This window comes from Lontra canadensis, unplaced genomic scaffold, assembly GCF_010015895.1.
Source record: "Lontra canadensis isolate GAN:19392208 unplaced genomic scaffold, GSC_riverotter_1.0 scaffold25, whole genome shotgun sequence".
Classification (NCBI taxonomy): Eukaryota; Metazoa; Chordata; class Mammalia; order Carnivora; family Mustelidae; genus Lontra; species Lontra canadensis.
The window spans coordinates 9,362,571-9,390,123 of NW_022631019.1; the positions used below are offsets into that span (position 1 = coordinate 9,362,571).

General features: G+C 48.0%; 1 protein-coding gene across 5 annotated transcripts in view; it reads left to right on the top strand.

The window, feature by feature from the left end:
* PRDM2 (PR/SET domain 2) overlaps nt 1–27,553 on the top strand; it is a 116,640-nt gene that overhangs the window by 66,922 nt on the left and 22,165 nt on the right. For 2 of the 5 annotated variants that reach the window (XM_032863461.1, XM_032863463.1), the window contains 2 exons: nt 5,993–6,103; nt 11,756–16,136. The exons of 1 other annotated variant lie outside the window; for it this stretch is intronic. In XM_032863461.1, the coding sequence (XP_032719352.1) occupies nt 5,993–6,103; nt 11,756–16,136 (4,492 nt within the window). Of the gene's footprint in view, nt 1–2,511; nt 2,558–5,992; nt 6,104–11,755; nt 16,137–19,584; nt 19,669–27,553 lie in introns of those variants that run through there. 2 more of the 5 variants (XM_032863462.1, XM_032863464.1) reach the window with 2 other exon arrangements.

Consider the following 27,553-nt stretch of genomic DNA (forward strand, 5'->3'; position numbering starts at 1 on the left):
GGAACTCACAACCCTGAGTTCGAGAGTCAAGTGCCTTACCCACTGAGCCAGCCAGGCCTACTGTACTTTATGCTTTTCTACCAGCCAAGCCTTTCACCTTGCTGGGGAACTTGGACTGCGCTCGGAAGCTGGTGTTCTGAGTGCTGCTGTCAGGGCCGTGCCGGCCTGCTGTCAAGAAAGCTACATCCTTGTCTTTCACAAACTTGAAAAGCTCTATACTGACTTTATGTTTTTATGATAAATTTCTCAAACTTGCCTGCAATGCAGGTGGCGCCATTAATTATCTTTCGTGAGGGTGAAAGAATTAGGGCCCAGAAAGTGTCACTCACAGCCTCTAGAACACGGTGGACAGAACAGTGAATCGGATGGGAATAAAAGTCCCAGTTTCGCTGCCAACTTGCTGTGAGATTTTAGGGAACTCCTGTAATGAGCTAAAGCTTCAAGAGGGATGTTGGTGGAGTTTGGAGAGCAGATAAGGCCGTCTTTGAGGCTCCTTCTGCTTCAGATCTTAGGTTCTTCTCTTTTCCCTTTGAACAGCCCGTTATTCCCCGTCCCATGTGTGTTCTGTTCTCTAAGATGTGTGCCCGCGGCTCAGCCTTTTTAAATCCTTGTGCGACAGCCTCCACAGTCTTCAGATTTCTTAGGAGGGACCCTCTTGGCTGAGGCCAGGGAGCAGAGGAAAACTGCGAAGGAATGCTCGCAAAAGGAGATGTCACAAGGCTGGGGAGAGGAATCTTAGGAATGTCAGACCCGTGAAGTCCTCGGAAGCAGAGGGGGACCCTGAGGCAAATGAAGCCCGAGGAAATGTGGGGTTTTGTAATCACATCAGAGGTGACCATGCAAAGTGGGGGCTCCAGTGGAGGCGAGTAGATGGAGGCACATTGCCAAGGTGAAGAGCTCAGTGAGATGCAAGGCCCTGGAGGCGGCAGGCACAGCCCATCCTTAGGGGAGTCCTTCCAGGGGTCCCTCTGGGGGAGTCTGGAGGCTCCTGTTCAGGGCAGCTCATGTTCTTGATGACCTTTCATGGTAAGTGCTCAGAGATGGGGCCTCACCTGGTATGGAATCAGCTGTGGATGTGAGTAAGATGGTGAGCTCCCGAGCCCTGCTTCTCTGCACCAGTACTGAATTCTCATGTTGTACCTAGGAGCTGGGTAGCTCCCCAGTGAGGAGGCGGTGCATGCAGAGTTACATAGGGTTCTAAATTTAGTTCACTTAAATCATGAAGTGCATGAGCCTTCGCTGTTGTGATGAATTTTTAATGGAACTTGAACACGCCTTCCAGAATTTGGTGTTTTCTCTGAAGCCTGCACATTTTAAGTGAAACATTATTCTCTAGAATTTGCTAGTGTTTGACCGGTTTTATTAGACTAGTAGAACACAGTCCAGACCTAAGTTAAACTATTTCTGTGATGCTTTAGGCAATTTTGATTTTGCAACTTGCATCCCAGACACCAGAGGTATAATGCTAGACATTATCTTTAAAGAGTAGTCATTATGACTGTTGACTTCTCTACATGGTAGCTATTTCACTAGAAACCCCAGTGTTACTGATACTGTTTAATGGTGAATCATATTTGCTTAGGTTGAGGTTCTGTGCTATTGACTGATGAGCGTTTCTGGCATCAGATAAAATTGAAATGAAAAAAAAAGTCTGCACTCCAGTTTGATTCTTGTGCCTTTTCTATAAATGGCAGTGGATGTCTCTGTCACTTTTTCTTTCATATGTCTTTGAAACCAAGTGAGATAGTGCATAGAGAGTGCTTTGTAGGGGTGCCTGGGTGGCTCGGTTGGTTGTGTGTCTGACTCTTGGTTTCAGCTCAGGTCATGATAATCAGGGTTGTGGGATCGAGCCTCAAGTGGGGCCCCATGCTCAGCCAGGAGTCTGCTTGGGTTTCTCTTTCTCTTTCTGTCCACTCCTCTCCTGCTCATGCACATGCTCTCTCTCTAATAAATAAAATCTTAAAAAACAAAAAAGTGCTTTATACAGCATATGATGTTTTTATTATGTCATTACTGGTCTTAAGAAACGTAGTAACAAGATCACTTTTAGCCTCATCATCCTTGCGGGTGCATTCTGGCTCTAGAGCTGATTTAGTCGTGTGACCTTGGGCACATGACTTCACGTCTCTGGTCCTTGGGTCTCTGCAGAATGAGAGGTGCGGATGGGGCCTTCGGTGAAGTGGGGTCAGAGCTTCTGTTTTACAGCGGGGATGTGGCGCGGGCCTGAGAGTAAGTATACCGAGCGGGCCCTCCTGTCTACGGCTGAGAACACAGTTACAGGTTAATTTATTTTTATCTGCGCGTGTGCGTGCATGTGTGTGTGCCTGAGAACGCTGATGCGATAGGTGACTGCTCTTTTCCTTCTGCTTCATTCAGTTTCCTTCATAACTGTGTACCTTTTCCTTACACGCACGAAGTTTGTCCTGTCCTCCATTGTGATCTGTCGGCGTTTCCATTTCACTTTCCTTGTGTTTCATTCCTGTATCTTTCTTGTTTAGACCAAGTGGAGCGCGCAGCTGGCAGTAGCTTCTATGTAGGACCCTTCAGGACCCCGATGGTAAGTGCACACGTGTGCTTACCAGGCTCCCAGCGGGCTCTGCCGGACCCGTTCCCGAGGCCCCTCCCGCCTCACAGACACCAAGAAGTCCCCGCACCCTTGTGTAAGCGTCCTTAGCGGTGGTTTTTGGCTATAGGCTTATTTTTGTTTTCTCTTTTAGTTTGATTACAAGTAGAACAGAAACCAAAGTACCAGGAAAAGAAGTTTACTTACTTAAGGAGATGCGGGTTCTCCCACCCGTCACGGCAGTATTTGGCTTTGTAAGTGACACCAAAGCATGCCTAAGTGTGAGTCGGGACACCTGGGCTCTAATTTCTGTTCTCTTGTAGACTGGTTAGCTGGTCCCTCTGGGGCCCTGGCCTTCATTTTTCTCTCAGAAGAGCAGGTAGGGCAGGTGGTTTTGGTAGCCCCTTCTTCTCTGGTCTGCAGTCCTAATGGGAAGTAACTCAAGTATCAGATGGTTCTGATTAAGATTATATCATTTCATGTGTCTGGGAATCTCTGTCTCACGAACAAATGATAATTAGATTCATGATAGGCTCATTTCTATGGTAAATTAAGTCTGTCGGTGTTCACCAGAGATACTCAGGAGTACATTTAATTGTCCCTTTCTTTAGTTTTTACAAGTGGTTTATTAGTGGTATTCGCATACTTTTAAAATTCTTAAATATATAGACTGCAGAGCTCCATTATGTCTTTGGTGACCTGTATTGTATTGGTTCTTAACCTGGGCAGACCTCCCACCCCCATCCCAGACATTGGCCATGTCTGGGGACTTTGGCTTGTCACAGTTAAAAGTGGGGGTGCTCCTGGCATATAGTGGGTGAAGGCCCGGGGTGCTGCTGAGCGTCCTTCAGTGCATGGGACAGCCCCCCCAGGGAGGGTGTAATTCGTGGGATGCCCAGGCAGCCTGTGGCCCTCTCAGTAGGATGCACATGTCCCTGCTTCAGGTGGTTTCTCTTCACAGGGCATCAAGGTTTCCTGGTCTTGTTTTTTAAAGAGGACAGCTGGAGGGGGGCGGGGGGCACTTCTTGCTGATTAGGTTTGGGGAGGCCAGAAGCAGACATGGACATTATCAGCTAGGTGTTTTAATATTCTTTCAGGCCAGGAATGAAACTTAAAGTGGTACTTTTGGCTTTTAGATAGTCGTGTGATTTCAGTCTGAGTATGTATTAGTGAGTGATATTATTAAGGTTGTGCTGTTCTATTATAAATCTAGGAACGTCACGTATTTAATACTCTTGTTTACGTATAGGCCAGTTTTTTTGTATGACCTGCTAACCAGCTTTGTATAGCGCTTGAGAGGCTGCAGAAAATCTCTGAATTGCTTTTTTAAGGGATTCTATTACAATAAAGGACATCTGTTTTTCTGTTAAATTTCAGTGTGACTTGTTTTAATGTCCCTAAGCTTCATGTGTACCAGGCAAAGTGTACACTGTACCTCCACCTTTACTTACTCCAAAAGCTCAGGCCTGTGCAAAGTAGAGAGTAGGTGGTAAGAAAGGGTCATTCCTTGGGCTCTTTGGGGTACATGACGTGGTATGTGACGTCTTAAAACACTTTTGTGTTCGTGATTCAGGGGAAAAACTTTCCTGAATCTAACTTTCAAATTAAGCACCCTGCGGCTCAGGAGTCCTCCCAGGGATCTCAGCAGACAGGAACTGCTGCATTAGAGGAACTGTCTTAGTAGCCGGGAATCATTTCTACCTGTGTTGTTTGCGCCCAGCGATCTGATAGGGACTGGGCATCGCACACGGGGAAGGGCGTCTGTCGTCGGGAGGATAAGAAAATTGTCTGGAAGTAGATGGAATGTAGGCGTCCTGAAGCACAGCCGGATTCCTCAGGAGCCTTGTCGTCATCACATTCGGGCTTCGTGCCATTCAGTTGACCAAGGGAGAGAGAATTGCAAGAGGAGCTTACATCTTCCGCTGTGGAGCGGTGTCATTTGTGTCCTTGCCCTTTACAGAGGGGGATTGCTTTATAATCCTTCCCCTGCAGGCTCTTGGCTTCTGTTCCCACCAGAATGTGGTTTCAGGGAAGTGCTTGCTTGGGTCCTGAGTCCCATTTTAGGTGCTTTTGGAAATGAGGGATGGAGGTGTTACCAGAATTTATTTGCACAGACTGTTACCTTATGTCTTGGCAGAAAGCATCAAAGCATTTTTTTTTTCATGGATCAAAGAATTAGGGATTTAAAACAGTATTGGCCAATTATTGAGTATATTGTCTCCCCCCCCATTTCATCTCTTAATTATTTATCAAAATTTGATGGTGTTTTTTAGGATTATTTGATTCATATTATAATGGATGTTTCCATTTTCTGAACTTTTCAGTGTTATTTGTATCTCTCACCTCATTTTCGTGTGTCGTCTATAGTTTAGTTAATGCTGCTCCTCCGTAGTGATCCTTTTCCAGGAGCAGTGAGTGGTTTCCACTCCTCATTTTGCCAGTTCAGACAAAAAGGTGTCACGAACCTTGTTCTGAAAGAGGAAGGACCGCCCCGCATTGCAGAAGGAGAGGGAAGGAGTGTTTGGGGAGGATGAAGAGGAACCTGTTCTGAATCTGAAAACTGAAAAGCAAGAGCTACCAGGACAAAGAAACTCGGAATTTAAAAAAATACCAAAGAAGGGCCACAGATTCTGGTTAAATCCCAAAGAGACTGAGCTTCCAAACCTTCAGTACTGGTACTTTTCTGGAGAATTGCTTATCCGTATTGAGTATCTTGGTGACCTGAGCTCCTTGTTCTAGCTTGTCAGAAGTGCATTGCATTTTAATCTTACCTCCTGAGCTTTGGTAGCGTTTGGAATCCAGTTAGTGTTTCCTGAATTCCATTCTTCCCGTTGTTTAGGGAATCCTGAATTGTACTGGACCCGGAGTCCAGTCCATGGGCACCCTCAGGATTCATGCTGGCTCGACATGGAGTTAATTATTCCTAATTACTCTGCATTTGGTATTGGAGCCACTGCGCATAGGCGTGCGTCCTTGGCAGTTCAACGGAGCCTCCTCCTGCCGTTTTCCTCCACAGTTACGGATACGCACGTCTTAACTAAAAGGAGCCCAGGTTCTACTGTCTTGTTTTTCCCTGGTGTGCTTCTCACAGACTTTTGCCAGTCCTTATTTGTGTGGTATTGAAACTCGATGTTAGTTATCACTCTCATTTTCCTCCAACATCAATATTTTTAACTTTTCTGGAATAGATGATCTGTTAGTTTGGTAGGGGAACTCATGCCCAAGAATACAGGATTATGGGTTTCTTTTTTTTTTCTCTGACACGACTTAAAAGTATTCTGATTCATCGTCTGTTCCTTTCTTTAGAAATCTGATACAATCGCCTAGAAATCTGCCATTTGCTGTCATTGGATTAGTATTTGTCTTTTTCGAGAATTCAGGTTGATAGTGAGTGCGTAAATAAGTAAATAAATAAATGTTGTGTTTTAGGGAAGAAAAAATCCCAGGAAAGTAAAAACAAAGCAAACAAAACTGAAGACCTACAGCTGAAGACAAGTGAGCCAGATTCTGCTTCTGCAAATATGAGAGATTCTGCAGAAGGTAAGCTTGGAAGTTGGCCTTGTATGATTTCGGTATGTATGAGAAGTTATTGTAAATCTCCTTGGGATGCCCTTCTGAGACTTCACCCAAGAACTGGAAAGGGTTAACAGCAAAAGGCTCCCTGAATTTAACATGGCGAACTGAGCCTTCCACCTCCCACCTCCTCTTAAAAATATTAGTAAAGACCTTCTTTGTTGAAAACGGAATTATTCCCTGGTTAAAATGAAATGAAACATATACTATATGATGATACTTATAAATAATTTTTAAAGTTCAGAACCATCAAAAACAAATCTCTGGTGATTGAAGTGAGACTGGCAGGGGCTTGAGAAGGCTTCGGGGACACTGACACTAGTCCATCCCTGAGCTGCGTGGGAGCGTGTCAGTGTGTTTACTCCAAAGTATTTTATCTAGCTGTATGCTTATGATTTATATCCTTATATTGTTATGTTTGCACTTCAGTTAAAAACTCACTTGAAATATCATACACCTTGATTTTATATATCAGCATGAAAAGTGTGCAGAGTGAAGAGTATTCTTGTTTGTGTGTGTGTGTGTTTTAAGATTTATTTGAGAGAGAAAGAGGGAGGATGAGTGGGGGTGGAGGAGGTCAGAAGGAGCTGTGGGGCTCATCCTAGGACCCTGGGATCACGCCCCTTGTTTTTTGTTAGAAATTAAATTCCTATTTTATTTCTTCGTGTTTCTCCATACCAGATTTTCTTATCATCCCTTCTGAGGATTGATATTCTAGGCCCTCCACGAGGTGAGAATTCAGAGAGAGAGGCATGGATTGCAAATTCATCAGAAAGGCAGATTGCTCTGTGCTCCTTGCAGCTGAGCGACCATATTGAGACCTTTGATAATAGAAATGAAGGAGGCCTGTCATAATTTGTTATGTGGCAAATATGTGCAGACTGGAGCTTTCTAAGAAGTGTCTGTAGTGACCCAAACAGGAAACTTCAAAGTGTAGGCTTGTGACTCTTCCAAGAAATATTTGTAGAGGAAAAAACCCAACAAAATATTTTGGATGCCTTTTAAAAAGGGCGAAAAATTTATGTGATCTGAAGAGAAACCAGAGTATTTGGATACCTTTTTAATAAACCACTTTATTAGCACTGTTTGCGATGATGACATTCGCAAAGGATTATATCCTGTGGCATTTTATGAAGCAAGAACAGACAGGTTGATTTCCTAGAGCCTTGTGACACCCAGTTCTGTGTGCTGATAGCAGATTTGCTAATTAAGACTTTTGTTTGAACGACAGCACAGATACTAAAGAACCGTAGTGCCTTTTGTGGCAGAATTAAAGAAAATCCAACAGCCCTCTCTCGACTTCAGTAATTGAAGACAGGTTATTTATTCCTGACACGATGTTTGGTCCTATGAGGAAGAAAAGTACCTAATACTTAACCTGTTTGTGGAGTAGCTGGTCCAAGTGTGATTGGTTCCTCACAGGCTAGCTGTCAGCTTCTCCTGAATGTTCCGCATTGTCCTCAGCAAGCAGTCTGTGTACTGAGCAAACAGTCCTGACTCTTCTTTGTGTTCCCCAAACCTTCCTTTATTTTTAAAATTCAGCAGACCCCATCGGGTGTGGATACACGTTGGTGTGGGCCTTACTAGTTAATTAATAGAGCTCTGAGTGTTTTGTTCCATATGACTTTGGACAGTTTTAAGTCTGGGACTGTTTACCAATCAAAGGGAAAGAATTTTTTTCCCCCCTTGTAACAAAAGCCACAGATTTTGGCTAAAAATGGACTCTAAAATTACTAAGCCTTAGAGATGTTATTTTCATTTTCTGTTGTCTCATTTTGATTTTTTTTTTTAGCAAGATGCTGAGTCTTTGTTGAAAATGTATGTGGAAAGGGAGTTAGCTCCTGCCACCATCAAATGACTGGTGTCCCCGTCTGTGGGGAAATCGTGGGGTTAATGAAGTTTGTTTCCGGGGAGAGAAGGCTGGTCTGTTGGGAGAGAGGTAGTGGACAGGTAAAAGTAAGACTTAATTCCCCAGGGCGGTGGGGGGAGAGGTGCAGGGCTGAGCAGGTGAGCTCCTCACCAATACCTGGTGTTTGCCGAGCTGGGAATGGTTGGCCTTTTTAGCCCCTCCCCCCCACATCAAGGTGGTCACCGGGTCTGTTGACAGGTGTCTTCTCTTGACAGTCTGGCGGCTCTTTCCTCTGTCCATTGCTTCCTTCCATTTCCATCGTTTAGTCTCCCTTCTAATACCCCCTCCTTGGAATTAGTCTCCAGCCTTCAGGACTGTCCTCCTCCCAATCCCATAAGCCATCTTGCTGCCAAGTCTCCCATATGACGCTCTGCTGCTTTAAAATGCCTTCATGGAGCCCCACTGCCCCCAAGTAAGTCCACACTAATTTCCAGTGTGCGACACGTTTTGATTCCTCCTGTTTGCTTTTCCTTTTCTGTCCTTGACCTCCAGGTTCAGCCGGCTCAGTCCTTTGTCTAAGATGCATTCCTTCCCTGATGAGCGAAGTAGTTGTTGGGTGCTTCTCCTCCATGCTTCCGTAGCAGCCCGTACTAATCCCAAAGCGTGGCCGGTCATTCATGACAGTCTTGGTGCCTGCCTACTTGTCCGAGGCTGAAGGTGAAGCTCTGTGAGGATAAGGGTCTGGACAGTCACGTGCACCTAGTCCAGGCATGTAGTAAACACCGGCACAGTGAGCGGGGAGCCAGCGGTCAGAGTGGCTCTGCGTCCTTTACAAAGCTTTTCTTAACGCGTGTTCCGTTTTCTTAAAAGGGGCCTGATTCAGCAGGGACTCTGGTGGGACTGTACAGAGAGCAGCGCCGTCAGCATTAAATGGGCTTGTGACAGGACCTGGCTTCGAGTCCCTTGCTGTCCCTGTGATTCTTCCCAGCCACTTCTCTGCGTCTCTGCTTTCCTTGATAGCTTCACTACAGTCTCCCTGTCTCCCCGCTCTGTCCCTTCTCTTAGGAACTCCTTTAGGCATTTGTCCCCACTCTTGTCGCCGCCACCACCCCTCCACCTTGGTAAATTGGATGTTCAGCCCTTGTCCTCCTCTTAGCCCAACCGTTCGTAGTTCCGGACACAGCTGATTGCTCCCTCCTTTTGGAACTTTTCTTTACTCTTCTCGGCTCTCCAGATAACCTCACTGGCCATTCTTCTGTAAGTACTGGAGACCTCTGGGGGACCATTTTCCCACCCCTCTTCTGCCTGCGTTCATTCTTCAGGTGGCCGCGTGCAGTCCCCGCTCCAAATACCACTTGTAGTTTGAGAATTTGTACAGTCTGGGCTCAGCCTCTTTGTTGAACTTGAGTCCTACAAAACAGATGACTTAATAATATCTTTACTCAGGTGTGTGTGTCAGTGTGTTTGTGTCTCCAAAGTAACTCTTGATTCCCCCTCAACACACACACGGGGTGGGGGGGGGTCGGGTCGTTGCCTAGACCTACTTTCCCTCAGTCTTTTCAGTAAATAGGATTATTCCAGTTGCTGTGGAATCCTCCTTGGCTCCTCCCTCCCTCCCTCCCCCCTCCCCTGCCCTACCCACCACAGCCAGTCAGCAATCTTGTTAGTCTTTCATCTTCAAAATACATCTGTCCAGGGGCGCCTGGGTGGCTCATTGCGTTAAGCCTCTGCCTTCGGCTCCAGTCATGGTCTCAGGGTCCTGGGATCGAGCCCCATATCGGGCTCTCTGCTCAGCGGGGAGTCTGCTTCCCCCTCTCTCTGCCTGCCTCTCTGCCTCCTTGTGATCTCTGTCTGTCAAATAAATAAATAAAATCTTAAAAACAAAACAAAATACATCTGTCCAGTGTCTGACCACTTCCCACCACCTCTCCCTGCCTTCATCCTTGTCCATCTAGAGTTTTCTTTTTTTTAATTGCTCAGTTCCTTTTCATTCTAGACCTTCTGACTTCTTGCTGGTTGTGTTTGTTTGTTTGTTTGTTTGTTTGAACACATCTAACCTGTTGACTCAGAGCTTGTGCATCTGCTGTTTCCTCTGTCTGGAGGGCTTCCCTCCCCCAGATATTTTCGTAACTCATTTTCTTTAGACTTCTGCTCCGCTGTCCTCGTACTAGTGAGTCCCTCCCTGACCACTTGTCTGGGCTCAGGTGGGTTTCTTCTTTTTTCTTTTTATTAAGTTTTTACTTTAATTCCAGTGTCGTTAACATCCAGTGTGACACTGGTTTCATATAGTTAACATACAGTTAACCTCCAGTGTGACACTTCTCATCATGAGCAGAGGCCTGTACAGAACTACTGAATCACTACACTACTCTTAATCCCATCTTCTGTTTCACCTGTGGGCCCCCCCCAACCCCCCCCCCGTAACCACAGGTTTGTTCTCGGTAGTTAAGAGACGTCCGTTATTTGGTTTGTCTTTTTCTGTTTTCCCCTTTGCTCATTTGTTTTCTTTTTAAAATTCCATACTTGAGTGAGATCATATGGCATTCATCTTTCTCTGACTGACCAACTTTGCTTAGCGCTAGACTCTCTCGCTCCATCCATGTTGCAAATGGCAAGATCTTACACTTTTTTACGGTTGAATAATATTCATGTGTGTGCGCACCACATCGTCTTTAGCCATTCAACTGTCGGTGGGCACTTGGGCTGCTTCCACAGCTTGGCTGTTGTAAATAATGCTGCAGTAAACATAGAGGTGCATATATCCTTTTGAATTAGTGTTTTTGTATTTTGGGGGGTAAAAACCCGGTAGTGCAGCTACTAGATCTTAGGGTAGTTTTTTTTTTTGTTTTTTTTTTTGTTTTTTTTTTTTACTTTTTTGAGGAACCTCCAGTACTGTCTTGCACAGCGCTGTGCCAGTTTGCATTCCCAAGAACAGTGCATGAGGGTTCCTTTTCTCCACAGCTCCTGAGTTTTTAATAATTTGATTAGTCTTGGGAAATGTCTTAGCTTCTAAATATATAGTTTTGGTTGGGAAGGAGGGAGAGAATCATTCTGTTCCAGACAACCTATGAAGAACCTAGCCTGGTGATGTGATTTCCAGTTTCCTAGTTTCAGTTTGGAATCAAGAGGAATTAGAATTCACGACCAGACTCCTGATATATCCAGTATCATTGCATACTGGATCCGAATCCCGTATTGTGTCCGTATCAGATGCCGGTGGGTTTTTTTGTTTGTTGGTTTTTTTAGAGGTTTTATTTATTTGAGAGAGAGGGTACATGTGAGATAGAACAAGCACGAGGAGGGGCAGAGGGAGAGGGACCAGCAGGGAGCCCAGTGTCGGACTCGACCCTAGAGCCTTGGGATCATGACCTGAGCCTAAGGCAGACGCTTAACTGACTGAACCACCCGGGCTCCCCTCCAGCACAGTTGTAAATAATCACACTTTCTGTCAACAAAATGGAATTTACATACGTGTGACTGAACACAGAAGAGACTCGGGGCTCCACGTGGGCACACTGTGTTCATACACGTATCCTCGCCACGCGGCGCGTTGCCTGGTGCGTGACGGGCTCTCTGAGTGTTTGTTGAGATGAACAGAATGGTTCCTGGGCTGTAGCTTCAGACGCGAGGAGGTAGAGCGTTGGGTTGCTGGTCGTAGTCTCCGCACCCGTCTTCGGTGATAAGAGCAATCGTTTGAATACTAAGAACTGATCCTCAGGCGGCTAGTTTTCGTCCTCACGCCCATGCTTCTGCTTCCCTGTGCCTTCTAGGTCCCAGAGAAGAGGACGAGAAGCCGTCCGTCTCCGCTGCGGAGCAGACCGCCGTTCTGCAGGAGGCGGTCAGTCAGGATGTGCTTCCAGAGCCGGTAGCTCCCCCCGCCGCCTGTGAGCCCCACACAGAACCGGACGAGAAGCCAGAAGCCACGAACTGTGAGGGGAATGATTTGGAGGAAGAGGAGGAAGAGGAAGAAGACGAGGAGGACGAGCTGGAGGAAGAGGGGGAGGAGGAAGCGGACATGCCAAATGAAAGCTCTGCGAAAGAGCCGGAGATACGATGTGATGAGAAGCCAGAAGATTTACTAGAAGAACCAAAAAATGTTTCAGAAGAAGCGCTTGCGGGCTCTCTGGAGGTTCCACCTGTTCCCAGAACTCCCAGAACTAAAGAAGAGGCCAACGGCGACCTGTTCGAGACGTTTCTGTTTCCGTGTCAGCATTGTGAGAGGAAGTTCACGACCAAACAGGGGCTCGAACGGCACATGCACATTCACATATCCACGGTCAATCATGCTTTCAAGTGCAAGTACTGCGGGAAGGCGTTCGGCACGCAGATCAACCGGAGGCGGCACGAGCGGCGCCACGAGGCAGGGCTGAAGCGGAAGCCCAGCGTCCCGCTGCAGCCGCCCGGAGAGCCGGCCGACGGCAGGGCGCCTGGGGACGGGGCTGCCGCGAAGGATGACTCGCCGCCGTCCGGGCTCGGGCAGGACTCGCTGCTGGCGCATCCAGAGAAGGCCCCCCAAGAGGCCATCCAGCCTTCTGTTGGGGAAGAAAATGGGGAAGTCAGAGAGCTTCATCCGTGCAAATACTGTAAGAAGGTTTTCGGGACGCACACCAATATGAGACGGCATCAGCGCAGGGTGCACGAGCGTCACCTGATTCCCAAGGGCGTGCGGCGGAAAGGGGGCCTCCTGGAGGAGCCGCGCCCTCCCGCGGAGCCCGCCCCACCCGCCCCGAGTGTCTACGTGCCCAGCACAGAGCCCGAGGAGGACGGGGAGGCAGACGACGTGTACATCATGGATATCTCCAGCAATATCTCGGAAAACCTGAAGTTCTATATTGATGGCAAAATTCAGACCAGCAGCAGCACGAGTAACTGTGACGTCATCGAGATGGAGTCAGGCTCGGCGGACTTGTACGGGATAAATTGTCTGCTTACTCCGGTCACGGTGGAGATCACCCAAAACGTCAAGACCGCACAGGCCTCCCTAGCAGATGATCTTCCTAAAGAGCCCTCCGGTAGCACAAACAGTGAGTCCAAGAAACGGAGAACCGCGAGTCCTCCCACACTACCTAAAATCAAAGCCGAGACGGAGCCTGACCCCTCGGTGCCCTCGTGTTCCTTATTGCCTCTCACCATAGCCACGTCAGAGGCCGTGTCTTTCCACAAAGAGAAAAGCGTGTACTTGTCATCAAAGCTCAAACAACTTCTTCAGACCCAGGACAAGCTAACTCCTCCTGCAGGCATTTCCACGACCGAAATCCCGAAGTTAGGGCCTGTCTGTGTGTCTGCTCCTGCATCGATGCTCCCCGTGACCTCGAGCAGGTTTAAGCGGCGGACCAGTTCTCCTCCCAGTTCCCCGCAGCACAGTCCCGCCCTTCGAGACTTTGCAAAGCAGAGCGACGGCAAAGCAGCGTGGACCGATGGAGTTCTAGGTTCCAAAAAGCCCAAATTAGAAAGCCACAGCAACTCACCGGCGTGGAGTTCATCTGGGAGAGAGGAGAGAGAAGCCGTGAGCCCGCCGTGCTTTGACGAATATCCAGTATCCAAGGAGTGGGTAGCCAGTTCTACTTTCAGCAATGTGTGCAACCAGCAGCCGCTGGATTTATCCAGCGGTGTCAAACAGAAGGCTGAGGGCACAGGCAAGACTCCCGTCCAGTGGGAATCCGTATTGGATCTCAGCGTGCATAAGAAGCCGTGTGGCGACTCGGAAGGCAAGGAGTTCAAAGAAAACCATCTGGTGCAGCAAGCCTGCAATGCTGTAAAGAAAAAGAAACCAACCACGTGCATGCTGCAGAAGGTTCTTCTCAATGAGTACAATGGCCTCGATTTACCGGTAGAGAGCGCTGCAGATGTGACGCGGAGCCCGAGTCCTTGTCAGTCCCTGGATCCCCAGCCAGACACTGGCCTTGGCCCGGATTCCAGTTTACCGGCCCCTGTGGCTGAGTCCCCACCCGATGTCTCTCCTTCCTCACCTGCCCTGCAGACCTCTTCCCTTTCTTCTGGGCAGCTGCCTCCTCTCTTGATCCCAACACACCCCTCTTCCCCCCCAGCCTGTCCTCCGGTGTTGACTGTTGCCACGCCACCGCCTCCACTCCTTCCTACTGTCCCTCTTCCGGTCCCCTCTTCCGGGGCTTCTCCCCGTCCGTGTCCCTCTCCTCTCTCGAATGCCACCGTGCAGTCCCCGCTTCCCATTCTCTCCCCTACAGTGTCTCCGTCACCATCTCCCATCCCTTCTGTGGAGCCGCTCACGTCTGCTGCCTCGCCCGGACCCCCCACCCTTTCCTCGTCGTCTTCCTCGTCGTCTTCCTCTTCTTCCTTCTCCTCTTCATCTTCCTCCTCTTCCCCCTCGCCGCCACCACTCTCAGCAGTATCCTCTGTTGTTTCCTCTGGGGATAATCTGGAAGCTTCTCTCCCCATGATAACCTTCAAGCAGGAGGAACTAGAGAATGACGATCCGAAACCCAGGGAAGAAGCCCAGTCTGCAGTTGAACAGGAGATTGTTCAGGAAACATTCAACAAAAACTTCGTCTGTAATGTCTGTGAATCACCTTTTCTTTCCATTAAAGATCTAACCAAACATTTATCTGTCCATGCTGAAGAATGGCCCTTCAAATGTGAATTTTGTGTGCAGCTCTTTAAGGCTAAAACTGATCTGTCAGAACATCGCTTTTTGCTTCATGGCGTTGGGAATATCTTTGTGTGTTCCGTTTGTAAAAAAGAATTTGCTTTTCTGTGCAATTTGCAGCAGCACCAGCGAGATCTCCACCCAGACAAGGTGTGCACCCACCATGAGTTTGAAAGCGGCACCCTGAGGCCCCAGAATTTCACCGATCCCAGCAAGGCCCATCGAGAGCACATGCAGAGTTTGCCAGAAGATCCTTTAGAGGCGTCAAAAGAAGAAGAAGAGCTGAATGATTCCTCCGAAGAGCTTTACACAACCATAAAAATAATGGCTTCCGGCATAAAGACGAAAGACCCGGATGTCCGACTGGGGCTCAATCAGCATTACCCGAGCTTTAAACCACCCCCATTTCAGTACCATCACCGGAACCCCATGGGCATCGGTGTGACGGCCACAAATTTCACTACACACAATATTCCACAGACGTTCACCACTGCCATCCGCTGCACAAAGTGCGGGAAGGGTGTTGACAACATGCCGGAGTTGCATAGACACATCCTGGCGTGTGCTTCGGCCAGTGACAAGAAGAGGTATACCCCTAAGAAAAACCCAGTGCCCTTGAAGCAGACTGTCCAGCCCAAAAATGGTGTGGTGGTTCTCGATAACTCCGGGAAGAACGCCTTCAGACGAATGGGACAGCCCAAAAGACTGAACTTTAGCGTCGAACTCAGCAAAATGTCCTCAAACAAGCTCAAACTAAACGCATTGAAGAAAAAAAACCAGCTGGTCCAGAAAGCAATCCTTCAGAAAAACAAATCTGCGAAGCAGAAGGCCGACTTCAAAACCGCCTGTGAGTCGTCCTCGCACATCTGCCCATACTGTAACAGGGAGTTCACGTACATCGGGAGCCTGAACAAACACGCTGCCTTCAGCTGTCCCAAAAAACCGCTCTCTCCTTCCAAAAAAAAAGTTTCCCACTCATCCAAGAAAGGCGGACACTCCTCACCTGCAGGTAGCGACAAAAACAGCAGCAGCCACCGGCGACGGACGGCGGACGCGGAGATTAAGATGCAGAGCACGCAGGCTCCTCTGGGCAAGACCAGAGCACGCAGCTCGGGCCCTGCACCGGTCCCGCTGCCCTCCTCGTCCTTCAGGTCCAAGCAGAATGTCAAATTCGCGGCTTCGGTCAAGTCCAAAAAGCCAAGCTCCTCCTTAAGGAACTCGAGCCCGATCAGAATGGCCAAAATAACTCACGTTGAGGGGAAGAAGCCCAAAGCTGTGGCCAAGAATCATTCTGCTCCGCTCGCGAGCAAGACGGCCCGCGGCCTGCACGTGCGGGTGCAGAAGAGCAAAGCTGTCCTGCAGAGCAAATCCTCTTTGGCCAGTAAGAAAAGAACAGACCGGTTCAATGTAAAATCTAGAGAACGGAGTGGGGGGCCGGTCACCCGAAGCCTCCAGCTGGCAGCCGCTGCTGACCCGGGGGACAGCAGGAGGGAGGACAGCGGTGGCAAGCAGGAGCTGAAGGACTTCAGGTAAGCTGAGTCTTCCAGGGCCAGAGGAAGTCCGAGCTGACCAGTGCGGGGGGGAAGACGGTTGGAAGAACACAGTATTCTTGCCCAATGGCTATTTTTTCCTTTTTTCCTGTAGAATTTTGACATAAGCATTTAAAGGAAGTAGCTGTTGGTTCAGTTGGAGGCACGAAGAAGGGTCATACTGCTTTGACTGCCTCAGACCTGAATTTCCAGCTTTTGTGTCAGATCTAGGACTCACCGAGTGGTACCGTTTCTTTGATAGGGCCGGTTGTGAATTGAATTTGAAACCATGAAAGCGCTCTCAAAAGTACCCTATTACGGAAAGATGAAATGTTCTCACACTTCCTTCCTATCTTGGGTCATATCTCAGTGTCACTTTGTGTTATTTCTGGACCATAGATCATCGCTCATGGTTAAGGTTGTTGGATCACCGAGTTCGTTGAAACCGCATTGTAGTCTTGTTTAATATTTCTGTGACTGGAGCATAGTTACAATAATCGAGCATGCTTTTATTATTGATGCTTTCTTTTATCGTGTTTTAATTTGAAAAAGTTGCTTCATTGGCTAAAAGAAACACACGACACCGTACTCCTTTTACGATGCCTTATGTCTCCCCACCCATTCCCCTCTCCAGACAGAGGATAAGAAACGGGCCAGATTCCGAGGAAAGGAGAGCAGGGAGCGCTGAGAGCCTTGCATGGGGGGCGCAGAGCCTGGCAGGTCCCTCAGGCGGGTGTGTCAGTGCCTTTGTTCCCCCCAGTAATGGCAGAAGAATTCCATCTAGGGTGGAGGTGACTTCACTGCTTTATTCTGTGTCCCCCCCTGCATTAAGAACTGTTCTCAGTGACACATTAAAAACACAGGGCAGTGGTTAAATTTGTCATACTGACTTTTCAGACTTTCCAAGTTACTCAGGTAACCTGAGCTGATGTGTGTTCTCCGAATCCCTGCTCCTGGGTGATGCCTCCGGGTGAATCCCACGTGACACAGGCAACATCAGATAGAATTGCTGCAAAATAACTTGCAAATCTTGTCCTTTCAGAGTGATGAGCTGCTCGGCTCTAGGCTTTCTTGGCTGTAACTTTGAGTGTCTGAAAACTCTGGTGTTTCAGGCAAAGCATTAGTATGAATTCTGAGGGGTGAAAGCGTTAGAATGAATTCTGGGGAGTGACTGCCATCTCGGAGAGTCCTGAGGACGCCGAGGTGCTGTGGTCACTGCACAGTTGATGAGTGGACTCCTTGGTGCAGGTGTGCCTTAAGTCATGGCTGAAGAAGGATGTAGAGAGGGTCATCAGCCAAGGCTGATGGGAATAATTGACTGTAGGAAGGAAGGGTCCCAGTTTTAAAGAGCGACTTTCATGAGTGAACTAAATAATCCGTCCCGGTAGTTCCAGATCGGCATCTGGTCTCCGGGCATGGCATATGCCTGGCATAGCATCTCGGAGCTTAGCCCCAGCAACAGTGCGCACCTGTTTCTCAGCTCTTCGAGCTGCCTGCCTGTGGCAGTTTAACCGTGTACGTGTTTGTACCCCGTCTGTGTTCTGGAAGTTCCACGGCAACGGGATGTTCTTGAACCGAGTCCTTTTCAAGGTTAAAGAACCAGAAAATGCCATCATTTTCATAGACTTTACTAAAAACGCCTCCCAGGTGGTTGATGCTCTAGAATGTACTCTGCATCCCTTCTTGTCTGCGTCCTCGCCTGAACGCGTCGCTCATTTTGTACGTATCCCATTTATACGGTTCAAGGGCGAGGTCATGCGAATTAAAGTACAATGAAGGTAAACTCTCTGAGTGACTATACGTGTGTGAAGTTCATTCACTTGGCCTCTTATTTATCCAGTGCTTTTTGAAGAACCCCGAAAACTTCAAAGGACCAAAGTGCCTAATAAAATTTTGTCTCTTTGCTCCAGTTAATCTTAATAATTTTGCTTGATTTGATAGTTAATAGAGGGTTCCGTGGCTGGAATGGATTTGGCCTAAAAGGAAACACTGAAGAGTCTGATACGAAAACATTGCTGTTATTTCCAGCAGGTAGATGGTGGCAGCAGGACTCCCCTTCCCGGTGGTGGCCCCCGGTGGCATGAATTGCTGGCATGTACTGTGGGCACATCTGAAGAAAGGACGTGTGTCTTACACTGGGGTAGAGGTGTGGAGGGGGAGAGGGCTGCTTACAGGGGACCACAGATTTGTGAAGTATTTTTGGGAAGTGAAAAAATCAACATGTTCCGTAGGACTTCATAGTTTAATTATCTGCGCCCAAGAGTGGGCATTTCTTCGGAGAGTTTGTTTGTGATCTTCTTCACACCTTGTTGTGCATTTGCTGTAAAACTGGGATTCCTAAGCTCTGGCCTCGGGCAGCTGGGAGGTCATCGCTGTCCAGCCCAGAGCTCTTAGAAAGCCAGCCTCATCCTCCCTCCGTGTTGGGCGTATTACACTGGAAAGGAATTGTTTTAGCTGTTGTCTTCGTCCCTTCTCTATATTTCCGCTTGCAGATTTTATTCAGGGATGATTTCATGGCGCATGTTTAGAAGGAGCTGCTTTCCTTGGTTTTTTCAGTGATTTTGCTTTACTTGGCGCATTGCATATTCAAGGACTTGCACCGAATTGGCCATACATCCTTTTCCTGTGTGTCTCAGCCTAACAGACTGTGATGGAGAGCTAGTCCCTAGCCCTCGGACATTTTGCATTTGAATGCCAGTTGAGGATTCCACAGTTTCTCAAGCCGTGTGAATGAAGTCAGAGTTTCCCACTGACTACTGAGGGCTCAGCAGAATTTGCCAGTTGGTCATTTCCTGGAGCACAAGACATTGTGCCAGTCAGGGTGTAACAAAGACACGTGTTCCAAGTCTCTTCTTAGCACAGAGCCGCAGAGGACACCAGGCATACCACCCATCTTTAGATGGTCCTGGGACAGCTGTCAGCCCAGCGTGCCCTACTCTGTGTTGGGCTCACCTCCCACGGTCAGTGGCCAGAGCCCACCTGTGTGTTGTGAGACTGGAGTTAGATCTTTTGCTAAGGGCTCATTTCCACCTGCTGTAAGGAGGAAAGACCAAGACCATCTCTGGTCTTTGTAAATTTCAAGGTGTTCTTACTGTTCTTTAATGCTTCTTTTAGAGCAACTTAAAAAAAAAAAATACTGTGTACCCGTTAAACACGTAAAGACTGAGAAGACCATGTTTTCCTGCTGGCCATGGATTGATTTAAAATACACGGTGATGCTGAGTTTTCACATACCTGTCTCTGCCACACACCGCTCCAAAGAGACCTGCTTGTGGTCCCTTCCAGCCTCTCCTAAGTTGGCTACCCAAGTTCCTGTGCACCTTCAGAGTCCTTCTGTTGCTGTCATAACAACATTCGTGGAACGGTCTATGCACAATTCCGTTAACACGGTCAAGTCATGTCAGGTGGTGGGACGTTGCCGTTCATCTTCAGTTTCCTTATTTTCTAGGAGCTTCCTGTAGAAAAGCCCCCCAGACAAAGCAAACCTTAATTGACTAAATAAAGATTGCATGCTCCACTTAAGATAAGCACTACGGCCTCGGATATGAGATCTACCATGCTGGCAAGACCAGTTGAAGCTGACTCAAAAATCCTGACACACAACTGACTGTCGGCAGGCTTCTCACTGCCCTGGTTAGGGTCTGATCTCCGCCGCTTTGCCAGAGCCCAGGCACGTGTGCTGGGCTCCCGGGCGATCGGGGTACAAGGAGGAGGGCATGTGGCCACGGCACTGGGGGCTCAGATCTAAGCACAGCCCTGGGTCTTGGCACACAACAGAGAAGGGAATGATTGGAACTTAACCTTGCAGAGCAAGTTGTGGTTTATGATTAGTTCTCTGTAGATTTCAGGGATGACAAATTCTGACGCACTCACTCTAAAATGTCTTGGTCACACACCAGCTCTTGATGCCTTTCTTTTAAATGAGTTCTATACAGAGAGGCGTTTAGCTTCTCTCAGCTTATTGGTTCTGTTTGTTTGTTTTTGTTTTTTAAATATATATCACAAGCAGATTGCCAGCATAATGGAGAGGAAACCAGATTGGATATGGACTTTTTTTTTTAAAATGCTTCTTCCACTGTCATGTTCATATATCCAGATGGACGTTATCCTCTCCGATGATTATCTGGCGCTAATTTATAGCTATTATCAGAGACTATGTAGCAATATATCTACAGCCAGGATGCACCGTAGGCCTCTATAGATGTATGTGCACACGTAAGTATAAATGAACTTACATGCCAGGTTTTACACTTCCCTCTCTAAAAGAGAGCAAAAAGCCCCCAAATTGGCCTTGTCCTGAGTGGATGTAAGTGTTACTTCTCTCTGCATTCTATGCCTTCCCCTTAATTGATGACTGAGTTGGTGGAAAATGGCTTGGTTTTTTATTCATGTTGTTTTTTGTTCTCAACTTTAACAGTAATCTACCTCTGAAAATGTGTAGTTCGATGCTTGTTTGGTGAATTTGTGCCACTTTAACCCTTTTGCAACCATTCCCGTTTTGTTACGTTTTTGTTATGGGGACTTTATGTTGAAATGTACAAAGCATTTGTAGCAGTTTAAAAATAAAATATTTAAAATTATTTAAATTGTTTTGGACACTTCAATTGTACTATATGTGATTTACGTTTTACATTTTTGTTGGAGTTGTTAACCTGAAGAGTGTTCCTGTATTGAAGTTTGCTGTTAGTTATTTTATTGTTTCTTGTTGGAGTGATATATAAGACTATTCTAATGAAAACATTAAAATTTACAATTTGACATACAAAAGGGGTTGTCCGTTGATTTTCACCAATACAGCCTTGAGAGAGAGAGAGACAGAGAGAGAGGTTCCTTACAGACAGACGTGTCCTTTGGTGTTCTTCCCCTTCTGGCGTGAAAGAGATCATTGGAGCTTGTTAGATGCCTAAGAAGTGTTTTTATGCTAGCAAGCACTTTATAACTAGAGGGAATTCAAGTGATGAATTTTATATAATTGTAACCAATAAAAACACTTTCTAAACCCTTGTGAAAGGACTGCTTTTGTATATCCTTGGGAGCAGTGAGGGAGGAAGAGGAAGGGGCCACATACCTCGGTAGGCAGTGCGGCACGTAGGGTCCCCCCCAGACGACCCCTCTTCAGTCGTCCTTTTTGGCCTTCACCAGATGTTGGTCACAGGGCTTCCATCCCAGCGAGTGGGTAGACACGCAGTCGGGACAGTGGTGCTAAGAAGCACCTGGCGAACTAACTTTGTGGAGAGGGAAATAAAGGATATCATGTGTGGGATCTCCGCTTCCTCTGTGCTTGTTAACAGTTTACTTTGGGGTCTTTTCATTTTAAGAATCCCCGGAAGAATGAAACCAGTCGTTAATGTTTGTATTAAGCTTATGTGGAATTGCTGTGTTTTTTGTTTTTTAAAATTAAAAGCGGTTGTATATAAGCAGTTCCATAATGTCCTCCACTGTAGCACTTGCTTTTCTCATACTTCCGTTTCCCTGCGTGTTACTGCATCGGGGGAACGGTGGTGAAGCCGGAGGTGATTAGCCTCCCTTGGCCACATGGTCCCGTCTCTGGCTTGTGATGCTTAATGGTGCTCTGCCGTTATAGAGACCCGGGGGCGGAGACAGGTGTGGAGGAGGATCCCTTGATTTAAATGTTGTGCTAAACTGGGTACTCAGCTCACCCAGTGCCCTGTTGACAAGTTGGGCCTTGTGCCTTGTGAGGTCGAGCACTGGGCTGGGACCGAGAAGTGGGTTTCCGTCGTGGCCCAGGTGCTTGCTATTCATCCGTCCCTTCATGTGTCAGTGAACAGGCATCTGACAGGTCCCGTCTGTGTCCCTGCTGTGGGTGGCTTCACCTTGGCAAGTTCTTTTACTTTGTGGATCTTAGTTCCCAATCTGCTTAGCAGGGAATGGGCCAGATAGTCTCTGTGTTTTCCTGCCAGAAGGAGGTCTTTTTTACCCGGTTTGGTTATGCGCAGACTACGTCACTGGACTGAAAGAGCAGGGCCAGGTCTGGCTCCTTGGGACCCGGGTGCTGACAGCAGGGCTCGAGCGCAACAGGTGTGCGGACACTGACTCAGTGGCAGAGTCCCCAGGAGGTCCAGTAACTCCCACCCCACCAGGAACAAACTGCCCCTGGTCTGGTTGCTTCTACCCTTCATGGAGTCAAACATTTTAAAAAATTCAAAAGGCTAGTAATTGAAGCCTTACGTTTCTGCTCTTTTGAAGCACCTCTCACTGTTTCTGATTACAAACCCTTCTCTGGGCTGGCTGTTTGAATTTGGTTTATTCATGTGCTTTCTAGCAAGATGTTGTGCAGAATCACGTGAGTATTGAGCACCTGCCATACATCGGGGCTGTGTTCAGGTGCCTGGGCTACGTCAGTGGCCCAGAATCCCGGTCCTTGGGGAACTTACCTTTGCTTGGTGGTCTCTTCTATTTATACTTAATATTGAAAACCTCACTCTGTCACAGTTCTCCAAAGGCTGGGTAGTCAAGAAGATGCCTCTGGCTTCATATTTGAGGTGGATATGTGGAGGACTGCCATCTTGTAATATGTTAAAGTGACCCTACTGAAATGATAGCTCTTTTCCTGCATTTGATACTTGGGTGGATTTTGATTTGCTGCCATACCTTCAGACGGATTGACTTATATCCGTAAAAGAAGTGTAAGTGGCACTTATCCTTGAAAGTGGATTGCCTTGCAGGTGAGCGAGACAAAGGCTGCCTTGGATACCAAGGCCACATTTAAGGACCAGCCTGGTGGTTAGAGGAAGTGGTTTGCCGTTTGTCCTAGTTTTGGAGATCCGGTGGCCTGTGGCCTGTTCCTCCCTAATGGCACCAGCCCTGCTGCACCCACTTTGGGATCTCGTCTTTCAGCGCCTGTCCTCCTGAAGCACCATGGAGGGGTTCATTCTAGAGCACAGAGAGGGATCGAGTTGTCCCGAGAGACTCTGCAGGGCACGTGGCAGTGGCTGGCGCGCTGGTTGGGCGACCAGCGTGTCTCTGGTGCAGTGATTCTCCCGACAGCCCGGGGGGTGGGGTGCTGAGCTCCCAGCTCCAAAGCCTTACAACCAAGCTTCTAATTTAGACCATGGGTGGGGCTGGGTCTTCTGTAGTTTAAAGCCCCTGGTAATTTCTGTGCAAGTTGCAGACTTCCTGAGGTGAGGTGGGAGAAATGGCGACGAATGTGTGCACCTTATTGCTCAAGCACTTGTGTGCTCCCCGGAGACTAGGTGCTGTGTTTCTGCCCCATTTTCCTGAAGGGCGGGGGGTTGGGGGTGACCTGGGAGTTGGGGAGTAAGGGACTATTCTGAAACCAGGCTTGAGACCTGGGCTGTAGGAAAGCATGTGTACTTTATGGAAAGAAGAGGGGATAGAGGGGAAGAGGAAGGCTGGCGGTTGTGTGGATTCTTAGCCAGTATTCCAAGGTCACAGCCCCTGTTGGGTCCCTCCTTCCGGGTGCCTTGACCTTTTTCTGGGAGTTTGCCTACAAGATGCGGGACCTTTAAGTACACAGTGCTAGTACTTAAGTAGGAGCAAGGTCTAGATTGGTGGGCATGATGACCTTCGTATTACTGTTAAAATTCTTTTTAGACAAAATGAAAAGAGTATCAAGAAAAGATTGGATGGAACAAAGCTTGAGGTTTGAATGGGTGCGACATTGGCCCTATGGCCCAGTCTCCTTTTCAGGGACCGCCCAGGCTTCCCCACCATGTGCCTCCCACCCCCGTCCTGCTTCCAGTCCCATGGTGCATCCCAGCTCTTCCACCTCCCGACCCTGTGTTCCTTTCTCTTCCAAGGGGTTTTGGAAATGACCTGATAAACCTCGTTAAGTTTGATAACAGCTTTCTAATGCTTTCTGTGCCGTGAGGGACTGTGCCAAGCATCGTTCAGACTTGACTCTTGACTGTAACACCTTGTAGTTGGTATCGTGTGCAGATGGGGACACAGACCCCGGTGGGGGTTGGGGGAGTGATTTTTTTTTTTTTTTTTTTTTTTTTTTTTTTTTTTTTGGAGGTCCTACCTGTCTCAAGTAGCATGTCGGGATTTGAGCTGCCTCTAAGCTGCGCCATCCTGTTGATCATTCTTTTATATATATATATTTTTTTTTAAGATTTTATTTATTTATTTGACAGAGAAAGCACAAGTAGGCGGGGGGGGGGGGAAGCAGGCTCCCTGCTGAGCAGAGAGCCCGATGTGGGGCTCGATCCCAGGACCCTGAGACCATGACCTGAGCTGAAGGCAGAGGTTTAACCCACTGAGACACCCAGGCACCCCTTATATATATATTTCTTAAAGCTTTATTTACTCTAGATGTAGAATACAGGCCTTGATACCATCTCTGTCCAGGGCTTCGTGGCTTGGGGACAAGTAGAGTCATCACTGTGGGAAGGGAGTCTTCTGGTGCAGCCAGGAGTGCACACGGTCAGGAGCTGCCCTGCACACTCATGTCCGTCTTCGCTCTGACCGTGGAATACGCCTCTTCCCGTTGCAGACCTTGCAGCTCTGACCGGCTTTATAGGTCAGTCTGCTTAATCACGAAAAATCTGCTTAATAGAAACCAAGCTCGTTAGAATAATACCCTTTGGTTTTGAAAGTGGTCCTAAGGAAGGGGCCTGGGGGGTCATTGGGCGTCTTCCTCAGATGTCACTTGAGAAGCTTGCCCTGTGGGGCGTTTGCCCAGAAGGATAGTTGATCCGGGCTCGCCTTCCCACACCAGCCCCGTGCAGAGCAAAGGGTTAAGTTTCTGCCGGTAGTTGTTTTTGAAGGATAGGATTAGAACCTGGAGGGTATATGTAGGTTTTATTTACTTTCTGGATTAAGAATAAGAATTGGGGAAAACTCATGACTCTGCATTACATTACTTGCGGTTGCAAAAATGATGTTCTGTTGTGAGCCATGAAGACGGTCTCAGAAATCCTTTTTTATAAGAGAAAACCTGCTGGAACCGTTGGGATAGTAGCGTATGTACATGCTTCTGTCTTTTGCCTCACTTGGACCGGCTGGATTCCCTTTCAGCTGCCTCTAGAAAGTGACCCGAGGGGCGCCTGGGTGGCTTCGTTGTTAAGCTTCTGCTCTTGGCTCAGGTCATGATCCCAGGGTCCTAGGATCAAGCCCCGTATCGGGCTCCCTGTTCAGCAGGAAGTCTGCTTCTCCCTCTCTCACTCCCCCTGCTTGTGTTCCCTCGGTCTATCTGTCTGTCTCTCTCTGTCAAATAAATGAATAAAATCTTAAAAAAAAACTTTTTTAAAAATAAAATTAAAAAAAAGAAAGTGACCTGAAATTGAGGTGGATATTCCAGAAAACGTAAAGTATTTTATGGAAGAAGTTAGTGCCTAACTGTGCCTTCCTGTGTCCAGCTAGTCACCCCCCACAGGAAGGCAAAGCACCTGCCCGATGAGGGGGACATCTCACTGATGAAAGAAAGGTACGGATGGATTTTAAAGTACGAGTTTATGCCTTGAGTCCGAGCACATTTAAGCGAGGTGTATTTTCGTATCTGTCCATGGTTGGACACATACCTGCAGTATAATCTGGAATTGTGCTTGGATAACTACCAAGTCCTCGTGTTAAGTCTAAATATAAGTTTTAAATAGGAATCATTAAAAAAAAGACCTGGCATCTGTGGTACAGGTAAGGTAATAACCCAAGGGGATGTAGACCTTAGGATACCAGTTGTGGCAATTTTAATTTTTAATTTAAAAGTAGGACTTTAAGATAACTGTGTTTGTTTTAGTATTTAATAATTGTCCAGAATATACTATTTTAATATTCTCAGTTTGAGTGGAGTTGTTTGACACTCCTATGGATCCGATTTTCCCTTGCAGGAACATTCCCCTCTCACTTGCTGTTTATAAGCGCACGCAAACCTTGCCAGGCCAGCTCGAGTTTAGGAACATTTTCAGATGGCTTCTATTTCCAAGCTATTATTGGACTTGCGAACTCAGGCACATTCTCCTGTAGTGTTTTAGTGGGCCAGCCATTCAGAAAACCTCTTCAGTGGCCAGTGTGGGTCATGAGGCGTTGGGCTGCAGGTCTGACGGACTCTGCCTGTGCCCCAGGCCCCGAGAAGGACCTGGGGTATAGCTGGCCGCCTCGGGGGAGCAGGGGGGGGTGGGTGCTCCTGGCCAAGCTCGTGGGCCAGCCCCGTTCTGAGTGCTTTGCTGGGCTTACCTGCCTTGAGGGAGACGTGAGGGAGAGAGCATTCTCATTTACAGATACATCGACCAAACATGAGGGGCATCAGCCCCTGGATTATGTCCCAGCGCTGTAAGTGGGTCCCCAAACTGGCCATGTGATTGCGGTCTCGTCACCACAGTGACTCCACCCACTTCATTGTGCCCCTCGGTATTACACGGCTGTGGTGTCTCCCAGATGACCGATGGTGACGTCGTCGCCCCGAGGGCGGTTTTGTTGCAGAGTCTGTGTACCACAGTGGGAATAAACATTGGCCTTGAGCCCTTGTGCCCTGGGTCTTCGTCGGTACCACTTGTAACCCAGGTGGGCCTGCCTGACCTCGCCTGCACGCTCACATATAAATCTTGGGGGGGGGGGGGGGAAGCAAGGGGACGGGTGCCTGAGTGGCTCAGTCTGTTAAGTGTCCAGCTTTTGGTTTCAGCTCAGGTTGTGATCTCAAGGTCCTGAGACTGATCCCCACGTCAGGCTTGGTGCTGAGCGTGAAGCCTGCTTAAGATTCTCTCTCCCTCTCCCTGTGCCCCTCCCACACCCTCCCCCCACTCGCAAATAAATCTTTAAATAAATCAACCTTTAAATCAGTCAGTAAATCAATAAAATAAAAGCACAAGCAGTTTCTGCAGGAGCCTCTTCCAAAAGTTCCACAGGATCACCATTCAAGTCCCACCTCTTCCACCCGGGCTGGCTACCAGGCCGTTGGCCTTTGTCGTGGGGCGGGGAGAACTCGCCACCACCACCCCAGCCACTGGCTACTGAACCGTTATACTAAGCACACGACCCACCACCTTGGGACATAGCAGCCTGCAGGTTGCTCGTGCTTTTAAAGGCTGTGGAAGAAAAGGATACTTTCATGGCAGCTGACAGACATCAGTTTCTGTTAGTCCTAGAACAGGTGGTTTCTACCTTTGGTGAGATTAGAACTTCAGTCAGAATTTTAGAAAACTACTAAAGCCTTTGTGGGTGGTCTCCTTCCCTCTATCGGGGCCCACCCTGGCCTCCTGGGAGACCCTCATGGGTGCAGTGGGGGCCCATGTAGGGCTTCAGCCTAGGGTGGCCAGCCATGACCACGCATGAATGGAATTCAAGGTTCAGAACTCTCTGATGGTCTCTGGCCTTCCCTGAGGGATAGTGTGGTGCAGGCCAGCAGTGGCCTGGTTTTGAGGTTTCACTGTGATTTCATTGCAGGCACGCAGTGGGATGTAGGTAAGGGCGTTGAACAGCTCTGGGCCTAGAGCTGCTGA